The following is a 13,781-nucleotide window of genomic DNA, read 5'->3' on the forward strand; positions in this document are numbered from 1 at the left end:
AACTGGATCCCCTGTGACTTCAGAACTACAAAAGAGCAGGAGTTGAGAGTCCTCTCCTATGACCCCAGATCCTTCTCTCAGTGACCTCGAAGACAGATGTCCGTTTGGGAAGGCAGAAAGGCCCGTCCCCCATCCTAGAGTCACAATTCTAGAGTGACAAAGTGAGAAGCAGCACGGCCTAGTGGAAAGGGCACAGGCCTGGGACTCAGAAGGACCCAGGACTCGTCACCTGTCTGCTTTGTGACCGTGGGCCGGTCACTTCGCTTCTCTCTGCCTCATTGATCGCGTCCGTACAATGGGGACATGGACGTGATCAGTTCACATCTCCCCCAACGCTGCGTACAGTGCCTGGCACATAGTAAGCGCTTCCCATAAACCAGAAAAAAAAAAAGACTGCCCTCCCTTGAGGGGCTCAGCAACAATCTGTGTGTGTGTGTGTGTGTGTATGTGATATTTGTTAAGCATTTTGTATGTGTAAGCACTGTACCGAGCCTTGGAGAAGATACTCTGACCTGATTATCCTGAATCTGCCCCAGAGCCTAGGACAGTGCTTGGCACAGAGTAAATACCACAATATTAAAATTATACCAGAAAATCAGGTTGGACCCAGTCCCTGTCCCACACCAGGCTCACCAAATTGAAGAGCGGGATCGTTTACGAGAGCATCTTCCCGATCCCTTTCATTAAAGGACGCAGAAATGACTCTGTAGGAGGCTAGACAGGTGAGGTGGGTGATGAAACGGAGAAGCAGCGTGGTCTATGGGAAAGAGCACAGGTCTGGGAGTCAGAGGACCTGGGTTCTAATCCCAGCTCTATCCCCTGTCTGCTGTGTGACCGTGGGCAAGTCACCTCATTTCTCTGCGCCTCAGTTCTCTCATCTGTAGAAGGGGGATCGAATCCTCCTCCGTCCAACTTAGACTATGAGCCTCATGGCGGACAGGGACCGTGTCCAACTTGATAAACTCGTAACTAACCTAGGGCTTAGAACAGTGTTCGACATACAGTAAGCGCTGAACAAATACAGAAAAAAAAAAACCCAGCTTTAGCTGCAACTTAATTAAATTGGAAAGGGCCGAGAGTAAAGATGAAACCAGGAAGGAGAAAAACAAGTCCTCTGGAACAAATCTCTACCTTTCAGTTTATCTTTAATAGTCTCTGACAAAGCCTTCGTGAGACGGGGAATTTTCTCTGGAACGTACTGAGCCGTCGCCAGTTCCTCCTTGAGTATTGTGTGGATGCATCCTTTCACGATCGAAGGCCTGAACCTAAATGAAACAGCGAAAACACACACCGTCATTTCAGAACATCTGAGCGAGGATCCTATGATCTCTGCCTCCCCTCCCTTCGCTCCGTTGCTATCGCACGGTTACCTTATTTGCACTTCTTCTGGTTGCCTTTGACTAATTTTTATTTTGACGGAATGGCTCGTTTCGGGCAGGGAATGTGGCTACCATCTCCGTTATACTGCATTCACCCAAGCACGCCGGACGGTGCTCTGCACACAGCAAGCGCTCGATGAATACGACTGGTGGATTGAGCGCTCACTATGTGCCAGGCACTGTACCGAGCGCCGGGAGAGATTCAAGCTAATCGGGATGGACGCAATCCGCGTCCCACGCGGGGCACCCAGTACCCCAGCGGTTCTGCTCCTCTCTCCAAAAAATGATCCCTTGCAACAGGTGTTCGGGGTCCAGGGAGGGGTAACTTCACACAGCTGCTTACCTGAGTTAGGCTTCTTTCAGACTAGATAAAAGATTTCTCTCAAATGACAGAGCAGTGGAACAGTGCTTCGCCCACAGTAAGCGCTTAACAGATACCGTCATCATCATCGGTGGCTCTAGAATCTTTCACCTCCACTGTATTCAGCGAAACCAAAATGAAGATGCTTTTAGCACCTTACTATGACCCCCTGGACTGTGAGCGCACTGTGGGCAGGGAATGTGTCTGATGTTGTAGTGAACTCTCCCAAGCACTTAGTACAGTGCTTTGCACACAGTAAGGGCTCCATAAATACAATAATTATTACTAATAATAACAGCAGTATGTCTTGATAAAATGTCCTCCACTGCCGTTTCCAGCAGAGAAATGACGCGACGATTTCAGTTTACATACTCCGCTTACTCCAAAACACGAAACTGAAGTTTATTATTTAATAATAATAATAATGTTGGTTTTTGTTAAGCGCTTTCTATGTGCAGAACACTGTTCTAAGCGCTGGGGTAGACACAGGGGAATCAGGTTGTCCCACGTGGGGCTCCCAGTCTTATGGGTAATCCCCATTTTACAGATGAGGGAACCGAGGCACGGAGAAGTTAAGCGGCTCGCCCACAGTCACCCAGCTGACAAGTGGCAGAGCCGGGATTCGAACCCACGACCTCTGACTCCAAAGCCCGGGCTCTTTCCACTGAGCCACACTGCTTCTCTATTTTTAATAGTACTGTGGAGCGCTTACTATGTGCTAATCAATCGATCGGTGGTATTTATTGTGCAATCACTATGTGCAGAGCACTGTTCCAAGTGCTTGGGAGAGAACAACAGAACCAGCTGACACTTTCCAGGCATTAAACTATGATCTGGCATAAGACATAAGCTAATCGGATTGAATACGGTCCCCGTCCCCCATGAGGCTCACGGTCTCGATCCCCTTTTTACGGATCAGGGAACTGAGGCACTGAGAAGGGAAGTGACCTGAACAAGGTCAACCAGCGGACGAAGGATGGCGCCTGAATTAGAACTCCTGACAGGGCGTTCTGAAGCTCTGCAACACTAAATCCTCCAGAGGATACCAAACTGTACCAAATTATGAGAACCTAACGATACTTTTTTCACCCTGGGAGAAACAAACACGTGCGCGCGCACACACATTACAAGGAAACAAGGCATCAGTGGCCCGGAAAAGCTCATGCTTCATGGCATTTTTCTGACACTGTGTTTGAATTCACAAGGTCCAGCTGCCGAAAAGAATTCCCACAGATGTTGCCTCTGTGTCACTGAATGGACACCGTAAAACAGAGCTTCAGACCACGCTGCATGGCCGATCGTAGCTGAGAGTCAATTTGGGGTGGGGGTTTTTTCGGTATTTGTTAGGTGCTTACTTTGTGCCAGGCCCTGTTCTAAGCACTGGGGGTAGATATAAAAGATAATCGGGTGGGAAACAGTTCCTGTCCCACAGAGCCCTCACGGTCTTAATCCCCATTTTACAGATGAGAGAACTGAGGCAGAGAGAGTCAAGTGACTAGTCCAAGGTCACCCAGAAGACAAGGGGCAGAGCCAGGTTTAGAACCCGGGTCCCTCCCCGCTCCAGTCTATTCTTCATTCCGCTGCCCGGATCATCTTCCCGCAGAAAGGCTCTAGGCATGTGATTCCCCTCCTCAAAAACCTCCAGTGGTTGCCTATCGACCTGAGCATGAAACAAAAACTCCTCACTTTGGGCTTCAAGGCCGTCCATCTCCTCGCCCCCTCCTACCTCTCCTCCCTCGTCTCTTTCCACCGCCCACCCCGCACGCTCCGCTCCTCCGCCGCCCGCCTCCTCGCCGTCCCCCGTTCGCGCCCGTCCCGCCGTCGACCCCCGGGCCGCATCCTCCCGCGGTCCCGGGACGCCCTCCCTCCTCACCTCCGCCGAACTGGCTCTCTTCCCCCCCTTCAGAGCCCTACCGAGAGCTCCCCTCCTCCAGGAGGCCTTCCCGGACTGAGCCCCCCCTTTCCCTCCGCTCCTCCTCCCCTCCCCATCACCCCTTCTCCCTCCCTCCGCTCTACCCCCTTCCCCGCCCCACAGCACTTGTGTAGATTTCTACAGTTTTATTATCCTATTTATTAATTTATTCTATTTTATTCTATTTTACTATTGATGTGTATATTGCATATCTATAATCCTATTTATCTGGATGCTATCGACGCCTGTCTACTCGTTTTGTTTTGCTGTTCCGTCTCCCCCTTCTAGACTGTGAGCCCACTGTTAGGTAGGGATTGTCTCTATCTGTTGCCAAATAGTACTTTCCAAGTGCTTAGTACAGTGCTCAGCACTAAGTGAGCGCTCGATAATGAATGAATGAATGAATAAATTAGCCTGTATCTACCCCAGCGCTTAGAACAGTGGCTGGCACACAATAAATACTTTTAACAAACACCATAAAAGAAGAGAGAAAAAAAGAGAAAACAGGGCCAGGAGCTGCAAACCCGAAGTATACGAACACAAGGGACATCCTTGGGGGTCTCACAGTGGTCTTTTCAGGCACGCATACACTCAGAGGTGATCTTCACCACCCGGTGCTTTGCACATAGTAAGCGCTCAATAAATACCCTTGGTTGACGGATTGGTGCCTTCGCATACTATGAAATGATAATATTCATTAATTATAGGTGAATAATAATGTTGGTGCCTTTTAAGCACTTACTCTGTACCGAGCACTGTTCTAAGCGCTGGGGGAGATACAGAGTAATCAGGTTGTCCCACGTGGTGCTCAGTCTTAATCCCCATTTTACAGATGAGGTCACTGAGGTACAGAGAAGTTAAGTGACTTACCCAAAGTCACGCAGCCGATGAGTGGTGGAGGTGGGAATAGAACCCGGGACCTCCGATCCCCAAGCCTGGGAGTCATCTACAGCGGTCAACCAATCGATCATATTTATTGAGCGCTTACTGAGCGCCGGGCCCTGTACTGAGCAGTTGGGAGACTAAAACGTGACCATACCACAGACACATTCCCTGCCCACAAGGAGTCTAGAGGGGGGGGACACAGATATTAATAGAAATAAATTACGGATATGTACATAAGCGCTGCGGAGCTGTGGCGGGGGGAGTGGGTCAGGCCAAGCCAGTGCAGAAGGGCGTGGGAAAAGAGGAAGCGAGGGCTTAATCGGGGAAGGCCTCTTGGAAGAGATGGGCCTTCAGGCAGGCTCTAAAAGGGGGAGAGTAATCGTCCGCGGCAAACGAGAAAGGACCAGAGGCAGACGTGGACGAGAGGTCGGCGGCGAGATGGACGGGACTGAGCTACAGTGAGCGGGATGGCATTAGAGAGGTGAAGTGTGCGGGCTGGGTTGGAGTAGGAGAGTAACGAGGTGAGGTAGGAGGGGACAAGGTGATGGACCGCTTGAAAGCCAACGGCGAGGAGTTTCTGTTTGACGTGGAGGTGGACGGGCAGCCCCTGGAGGTCCTTGAGGAGCGGGGAGGCACGGCCTGAATGTTTCTGGAGAAAAATGACCGGGGCAGCAGGGTGACGTACGGACCGGGGCGGGGAGAGACAGGAGGCAGGGACGTCGGCAAGGAGGCTGATAGAGTAATCGAGGCGGGAGAGGAGGAGCGCTGGGATTTACGTGGTCGCAGTTTGGCCGGAGAGGAAAGGACAGCTTGTAGCGATGTTGTGACGGACGAACCGACGGGATTCGGTGACAGACCGAACACGTGGGGGGAAAGAGAGAGCGGAGTCGAGGATGACGCCGCCGTCACGGGCCTGTGAGACGGGGAGGATGACGCTGCCGTCGACGGCGACGGGAAAGGCGGGAGGCAGACGGGGTTCGGGTGGGAAGATGAGGAGTTCCGTTTTGGACCCGTGCGGTTTGAGGTGACAGCCGGACACCCACGTACAGATGTCCTGAAGGCAGGAGGAAATGCGAGACTGCAGAGAGGGAGAGATCAGGGCAGAGAACCATCCACGGAGAGGTGGAAGTCCTGAGATCCGGTGAGTTCTCCGTGGGAGTGGGTGGAGATGGAGAACAGAAGGGGACCCCCACACTCAGAGGGTGGGAGGCGGAGGGGAAGCCCGCGAAAGAGATTGAGAAGGAGCGGGCACAGTGACAGAGGAGAACGAGGACAGTGTCAGTAAAGCCGAGGTCGGGTAACGTTTCCCGGAGCAGGGGGTGGTCGACGGGGTCCAAGGCAGCTGAGGGGTCGAGGAAGATTAGGATGGAGTAGAGACTGTCGGATCCGGCGAGGAGGAGATCATCTGTGACCCTTCGGTGAAGGGGACGGAAGCCAGGTGGGAGGGTTCGAGGAGAGAAGTGGAGGCGAGGAGCCTGAGACAGCGGGGGTGGACAACTCGCTCAGGGAGTTTGGAGAGGAATGGTGGGAGGGAGATGGGGCGACAAATGGCGGGGTCCGTGGGGGAGAGAGGGTCTTTTTAGGATAGGGGAGACACGAGCGTGTTTCAAAGCCGTGGGGCAGAAGCCACTGGAGAGCGAAGGCTTGAAGATGGCTGGCGGGGAAGGGGCAAGTGTTTCTGATAAGGTGCGCAGGGATGGGGTGGGATGCACGGGTGGAGGGGGTGGATTCTGAGAGAGGGCAGAAAATCTCTCGAGATACTGCTGGGAAGATGGGAGAGTGCCCACATTCCCCTGCATTCGAAGCAGACGCCACTGAGGACGAGGTTCATCTACGATTATTCAAGGAAAGATAATTATGGCTATAAATGCTATTAAATGAAGAGGACTAAATAAGTGAAGGGCTCAGAATGGGGGCAGGGAAGCCCTGTAGGGCAATGCCAAGGGCTGGGAGAAAGCAGGCCTTGAGGCACCTGATTAAATTCTCAAAGCGCGTGAGTCCTGGAGGAACTACGGTTAAATGGACGACCATGACACCAAACGTTTCCTGATTTCCACATCCCCAAATCTCTGTGGGCCCTTGACACACGTCTCCGTAGAACGCAACGTAGCTTCGCCGAATAACATTCCATTCCCTAATCGCCCAAGGCAACCGAGCTGAATCCGATACCCCAGTGGACGGAGAACGGAGCCGGGAGTCAGAAGGACCTGAGTTCTGATCCCGGTTCTACCACTTGTCTGCTGTATGACCTCGGGCAAGTCTCTTAACTTCTCTGCGCCTCAGTTACCTCATCTGTGAAATGGGAATTGAGATTGGGAACCCTGGGTGGGACAGGGATTGTGTCCGACCCGATTATCTTGTATCTACCTTAGCTGAGTACAGTGGCTGTCACATGGTAAACACTTAATAAATACCAGAATTATTATTATAATTAGCAATAATACTACTACTAATAATATCAATCAGCTCAAAATGCCTTCCGGTTGCTCCTAAGATCCCTCTAGTCATTTCACCCATTACTGGCGACTTCTTCCCCACCTCTTTGACTCTTCTTCCTCTTCCTCCTTGCCTTCTAAATAGGGGAGCAAATTTTCTTTCTTTCAATCTTTTTTACTGTTAGCTCGTTACGGGCAGGGACTGTGTCTGCTGATTCCGTCGTACCCTCCCAAGCCCCGAGTACAGTGCTCCACGTAGAGTAAGCACTCAATAAATACCACTGATTGATTTATTCATTCCATCGTATCTATCGAGCGCTTACTGTGTACAAAGCACTGGTGGAGGGTGAAACTGGTGCACAAGGAGATCTACGTGTTCGGGAACTGAATGCACATTGGAGGTGAAAAAAACAGTTCTGAGAAGCAGCACGGCCTAGTGGAAAGAGTCAAAGGACCTGGGTTCTGATCCCAGCTCCCTTCCAATTGCCTGCTGGGTGACCCTGGGCAAGTCGTTCAGCTTCTCTGTGCTTCAGTTCTCCCGTCCTCCCTCCCACTTCGACTGTTAGCCCCAGGCGGGCCAGGGATTATGTCCAAACTAACTAACTCACTCCTGATTCACTCCACAGAAACCGACCTCGCAAAGGTCACCGATGATCTCCTGCTTGCCAAATCCAACGGCCTCTACTCCATCCTAATCCTCCTCGACCTCTCATCTGCCTCGGACACCGCGGCCCACCCCCTTCTCCTGGAAACATTATCCGACCTTGGCTTCACGGACTCCGTCCTCTCCTGGTTTCCCTTTTATCTCTCTGGTCGTTCAAATCTCAGTCTCCTTCGCGGGCTCCTCCTCCGCCTCCCACCCCCGAACTGTGGGGGTCCCTCAGGGTTCAGTTCTGGGTCCCCTTCTATTCTCCATCTCCACCCACTCCCTTGAAGAACTCACTCGCTCCCACGGCTTCACCTACCACCTCTATGCGGATGCTTCCCAAATCTACATCTCCAGCCCCGATCTCTCTCCCTCTCTCCAGTGTCTCCAAGCCATCTCTAGTTGGCTGTCCTCCCACAAACCTAAACCTAACGAGTCCAAAACAGAACTCCTCATCTTCCCACCCAAACCCTGTCCTCCTCCTACTTTCCCATCACTGTAGACGGCACCACCATCCTTCCCGTCTCACAAGCCCGAAACCTTGACGTTATTCTAGACTCCTTTCTCTGATTCTCTGTTGCCGATCTGTACATTCCAAGCGCTTAGTACGGTGCTCTGCACAGAGTAAGCGCTCAGTAAATACTATTGAATGAATGAATTCAACCTCCACGTTCAATCCGTCACCAAATCCTGTCCATCCCACCTTCCCAACATCACTAAAATCCGACCTTTCCTCCGCATCCATATTGTACCACGTTAATACAATCAGTGACCCTCTCCCGCCCGGATGACCGCATCCGCCTCCTCGCCGACCTCCCAGCCTCCTGCCTCTCCCCGCTCCGGTCCACACTTCACTCTGCTGTCCGGATCGTTTTTTCCACAAAAACGTTCTGGGCCCGTCACCCCGCTCCTCAAAAAACTCCCATCCATCTCCATAACAAGCGAAAACTCCTCTCCGCTGGTTTTAAAGCCGTCCACCGCCTTGCCCCCTCCCACCTCACCTCGCTTCTCTCCTTCTACAACCCAGCCCTCACACTTGGCTCCTCTAGTGCCATCCTTCTCACTGGGCCTCCATCTCGCCTGTCTCGCCACCGACCCCTAGCCCGCGTCCCGCCGCAGGCCCGGAACGCCCTCCCTCCTCAAATCGGAGGGACGGTTACTCTCCCCCCCTTCAGAGCTTTATCGAAGGCACATCTCTTCCTAAGCCCCACTTTTCTTCATCTCCCACTCCCTTCTGCGTCACCTGACTTGCTCCCTTTGCTCTCTCACAGCCCCACAGCACTTAGGTACAGATCTGTTCATCACCCTATTTATTTTGTCAGTGAAATGTACATCGCCTTGATTCTATCTATTTGCTATTGTTTTAATGAGACGTTCTTCCCCTCGATTCTATTTATCGCCATCGTTCTCGTCTGCCCGTCTCCCCCGATTAGACCGTGAGCCCGTCAAACGGCAGGGACCGTCTCTATCTGTTACCGATGTGTCCATTCCGAGCGCTTAGTACAGTGCTCTGCACATAGTAAGTGCTCAATAAATACTATTGAATGAATCTGTCATTTTATTTACCCTTTTGCTCTTCCCCACTCCCAACCCCAAAGCACCTACGTACACATCTGTAATGTGATTTACGTGTACTGATGTCTATCTCCTCTCCTCTAGACTGTGAGCTCTTCGTGGGCAAGGACTGTCGCTATTTATTATTGTACTTCCCCCAACGCTCAGTACGCTGCTTAGTAAGTCCTCAATAAATACGACTGAATGAATAAATGAACTCGACTCGATCCCAGAGCTTAGAGCAGTGTCTGACATAGAGCAGGAGCTTAACCAATACCATTAAAAAGAGAAAAGATGCCCGAATAATCCCACGAGGCCACCAGATGTTGCTTCATTCTACTGTCGGCTGTTTCTTTGCTTTACTGAGCCCCCACAGTGTGAGTTGGATAAATATTAGTGGCTTAGCTCATCTCCTTGAGGAGCTAATTGAATCGTACATTCCAAGTGCTTAGTACGGGGCTCTGCACATAGTAAGCGCTCAATAAATACTACCGGATCTCCTTTCTCTCAACTCGGCAAGGAGTTGTTTCCTGCCAAATCGGCCCTGAGGGATCATTCTCTCCTTAGCCCTCTCTCTCCATCGACCTCGTCGTTCCTCTGGCTTACAATAGTAATAATGATGATGGTATTTGTTAAGTGCTCACTATGTGCCAAGCACTGTTCTAAGCGCTGGCCTATCACGCCCTCCGTCTTCCTATTCAACAATTACTCTCTCCCACCTCCTCCAAGAGGCCTTCCCTGACTAAGCCCCTCCTTTCCCCTTCTCCCGCTCCCTTCTGCGTCGCCCTGACTTGCTCCTTTTATTCATCCTCCCTCCCAGCCCCACGGCACTTACGTATACATTTGTAATTTTATTTATTGATGTCTCTCTCCCCCTCTAGACTGTAAGCCTGCTGTGGGCAGGGAACGTGTCTGTTTCATCGCACTCTCCCAAATGCACACTACAGGACTCTGCACACAGCGAGCACTCAATAAATACGATCGACTGACGGCCTAGCCCTCGAAACTCTCTTCAATACCGAAGAAACAGTCGGACTGTGAGTCCCACATAGATTAATAATGTTGGTGTTTGTTGAGCGCTTACTATGTGCAGAGCACTGTTCTAAGCGCTGGGGAAGATACAGGGTCATCAGGTTGTCCCACGTGAGGCTCACAATTAATCCCCATTTTTTTACAGATGAGGTCACTGAGGCACAGAGAAGTGAAGTGACTCGCCCACAGTCACACAGCTGACAAGGGGCAGAGCCGGGAGTCGAACCCATGACCTCTGACTCCCGAGCCGGGCTCTTTCCACTGAGCCAAGATTAGGGACTGCGTCTGACCTGATTAACTTGTATCTACCCCAGCGCTCAGGACAGTGTTTGACCCATACTAAGCGCTTAACAAAGATCGTTATAAAAATACCATCTCAATCCATCAAGCAGTCTGTGCTACTTATTGAGGACCTACTCTGGGCAAAGCACTGACCTGACTGTTCTAAGCTGATGTCCCCTCAAGCCAGGTTTCACCACTCCACGAACATCACCTGATTCTACTTATTTGCTACTGTTTTAATGAGATGTTCTTCCCCTCCACTCTATTTATTGCCATCGTTCTCGTCCGCCCGTCTCCCCCGATCAGACCGTAAGCCCGTCAAAGGGCAGGGACCGTCTCTATCTGTTGCCGATTTGTCCATTCCAAGCGCTTAGTACGGTGCTCTGCACATAGTAAGCGCTCAATAAATACTATTGAATGAATGAATCACAACCAAGTTCCCCGCATTCGCTTCCTCGATCCCTTTCCAGGACTCAGGATCTCTACTGATTCGCAAACTCTGTAGCCACACGGCCTAGACTTTGTCTGTACTTCTAACCTCTTCCCCTCCAGGTCTTGGCTTCCCTTCCGACCTCAGCAATAATAATAATAATAATAATTGTGGTGTTTGTTAAGTGCTTAATCTGTGCCAGGCACTGTTGTAAGCAGTGGCATAGAAAAGCAGCATGGCCGAGTGGATAGAACTTGGGCCTAGAAGTCAGAGGGTCCTGGGTTCTAATCCCAGCTCTGCCACTTGTCTGCTCCGTGACCTTGGGCAAGTCACTTCTCTGTGCCTCAGTTGCCTCATCTGTAAAATGGGGATTGAGACCTGTGAGCTCTACGTGGGACTGTATCCGGTCCGGTTTGCCTGCATTCTTCCCGTCCCCCCACCCAGCGCTTAGTAAGTACTTAACAGCCCGTCGAACGGCAGGGACCGTCTCTATCTGTCGCCGACTTGTTCATTCCAAGCGCTTAGTACAGTGCTCTGCACATAGTAAGCGCTCAATGAATACTATTGAACGAATGAACAAATACAATTGTTATTATTATGATACAGGACAGCCCTCGCCCACATAGGACCCACAGTCTTCATCCCTATTTTACAGACGAGGGTAACGAGGCACAGAGAAATGAAGTGACTTGCCCAAGGTCACACAGCAAACAAGTGATGCAGCTGGGATCAGAAAGAGCGTGGTCTAGTGGAGAGAGGCCCGGCCTGGGAGTCAGAAGCTCACGGGTTCTAATCCCCGTCCCGCCACTTGTCTGCTGTGTGACCTTGGGCCAACCACTTGACTTCTCTGGGCCTCTGGGCCTGTAAAATTCATTCATTCATACTTACTGAACGCTTACTGTGCACAGAGCCCTGTACTAAGCGCTTGGAATGTGCGATTCGGCAACAGATAGAGACCATCCCTGCCCAACGATGGGCTCACAGTCCAGAGAAGCAGCGCGGCTCGGTGGAAAAAGGCCGGGCTTGGGAGTCAGAGATCATGGGTTCTAATCCCGACCCCACCACTTGTCAGTTGTGTGACTGTGGGCAACTCACTTCACTTCTCTGTGCCTAAATTACTTCATCTGTAAAACGGGGATGAAGACTGTGAGCCTCACGTGGGACGACCTGATGACCCTGTATCTCCCCCAGCGCTTAGAACAGTGCTCTGCACATAGTAAGCGCTTAACAAATACATTATTATTATTATTATTATTATCATTAGAGAAGCAGCGTGGCTCAGTGGAAAGAGCCCGGGCTTGGGAGTCAGAGGTCATGGGTTCGAACCCCGGCTCTACCACTTGTCAGCTGTGTGACTTTGGGCGAGTCACTTCACTTCTCGGTGCCTCAGTTACCTCATCTGTAAAATGGGGATGAAGACTGTGAGCCCCACGTGGGACAACCTGATTCCCCTGTGTCTACCCCAGCGCTTGGAACAGTGCTCGGCACATAGTAAGCGCTTAACAAATACCAACATTATTAAGTCACTTCACTTCTCTGTACCTAAATTACTTCATCTGTAAAATGGGGATGAAGACCGTGAGCCTCACGTGGGACGACCTGATGACCCTGTATCTCCCCCAGCGCTTGGACCAGTGCTCTGCACACAGTAAGCGCTTAACAAATCCCAACATGATTATTATTATTAGAAGGGGGGAGACGGACAACGAAACAAGCAGACAGGCCGGATTGGGACTGGGAGCCCCACGTACAGTGCTCTGCACACAGTGCGCGCTCAATAACTACGACTGAATGAATGAACCCGATCTGCCTGTCTCCAGCCCAACTTGTTCAGCCCGGCGCTTGGCAGACAGTAGGAGCTTAAGGCGCAGGACAATTGTGGGTAGGATTCTCCGCGGCGCGGCCCGGTACCCGCCTGTGCTGGAAGAAAGGCCTTAGGATGTAAGTGTTGGGGGAAGGCTCGGCCTCGTCGGCGTCCTGCTCCCGCTGGAGCTCGGCGGCGGGCGGCCCGAGCATCCCTCCGCGCCGCCGCGTCTCCTGGAAACCGTCGCCAAGGGAACCGCCACGCTTCCGGCTCCCCCCCGCTGACGCGCCCCGCCGCGCCGCGTCTGACGTCACGCGCGCGGGGCCGCACGCCACTGACGTCACACACGGCACGCCGCTGCTGCGCCTGCGCGGGGTGTGGGCTGGCAGCGCCCCCCCCCGGGCCCTGGGGAGGGCGGGGCCATTCATTCATTCATTCGTTCACTCATTCATCCTTCATTCATTCATTCTTCCTTCCTTCATTCATTCTTCCTACATTCATCCTTCCTTCCTTCCTTCCTTCCTTCCTTCCTTCCTTCCTTCCTTCCTTCCTTCCTTCCTTCCTTCCTTCTTTCCTTCCTTCCTCCTTCCTTCTTCCTTCCTTCATCCATTCATTCTACCTACATTCATTCATTCCTCCTTCATTCCGTCATTCATTCTTCATTCATCCATTCTTCCCTCATTCAGTCTTCATTCATTCTTCATTCATTCATCCTTCCTTCATTCTTTCTTCATTCTTCCTTCCTTCCTTCATCCATTCATTCTTCCTACATTCATTAATTCATCCATTCTTCCTTCCTTCCTTCCTTCCTTCCTTCCTTCCTTCCTTCCTTCCTTCCTTCCTTCCTTCCTTCTTTCCCAGGCTTGGGAGTCAGAAGTTGTGGGTTCTAATCCCGGCCCTGCCACTTGTCTGTTGCGTGACCTGGGCCAAGTCACTTCACTTCTCTGGGCCTCAGTGACCTCCCCTGTAAAATGGGGATGAAAACTGTGAGCCCCACATGGGACAGCCCGATTACCTTGTATTTCCCCCAGCGCTTAGAACAGTCCTTGCCACATAGTAAG

General features: G+C 51.6%; 1 protein-coding gene across 1 annotated transcript in view; it reads right to left on the reverse strand.

The window, feature by feature from the left end:
• Positions 1-12,989, reverse strand: part of DYNLT2B (dynein light chain Tctex-type 2B) — a 30,807-nt gene extending 17,818 nt beyond the window's left edge. Inside the window, exons 1-2 of the mRNA XM_029055988.2 lie at positions 12,832-12,989; positions 1,132-1,265 (exon numbers count right to left, since the gene is read on the reverse strand). Coding sequence (XP_028911821.1) covers positions 1,132-1,265; positions 12,832-12,932 — 235 coding nt within the window. The 5' untranslated portion in view covers positions 12,933-12,989. The remainder of the gene's footprint in view (positions 1-1,131; positions 1,266-12,831) is intronic.
• Positions 12,990-13,781: the final 792 nt, after the last annotated feature.

Source organism: Ornithorhynchus anatinus, chromosome 1 (assembly GCF_004115215.2).
Source record: "Ornithorhynchus anatinus isolate Pmale09 chromosome 1, mOrnAna1.pri.v4, whole genome shotgun sequence".
Taxonomy (NCBI): Eukaryota; Metazoa; Chordata; class Mammalia; order Monotremata; family Ornithorhynchidae; genus Ornithorhynchus; species Ornithorhynchus anatinus.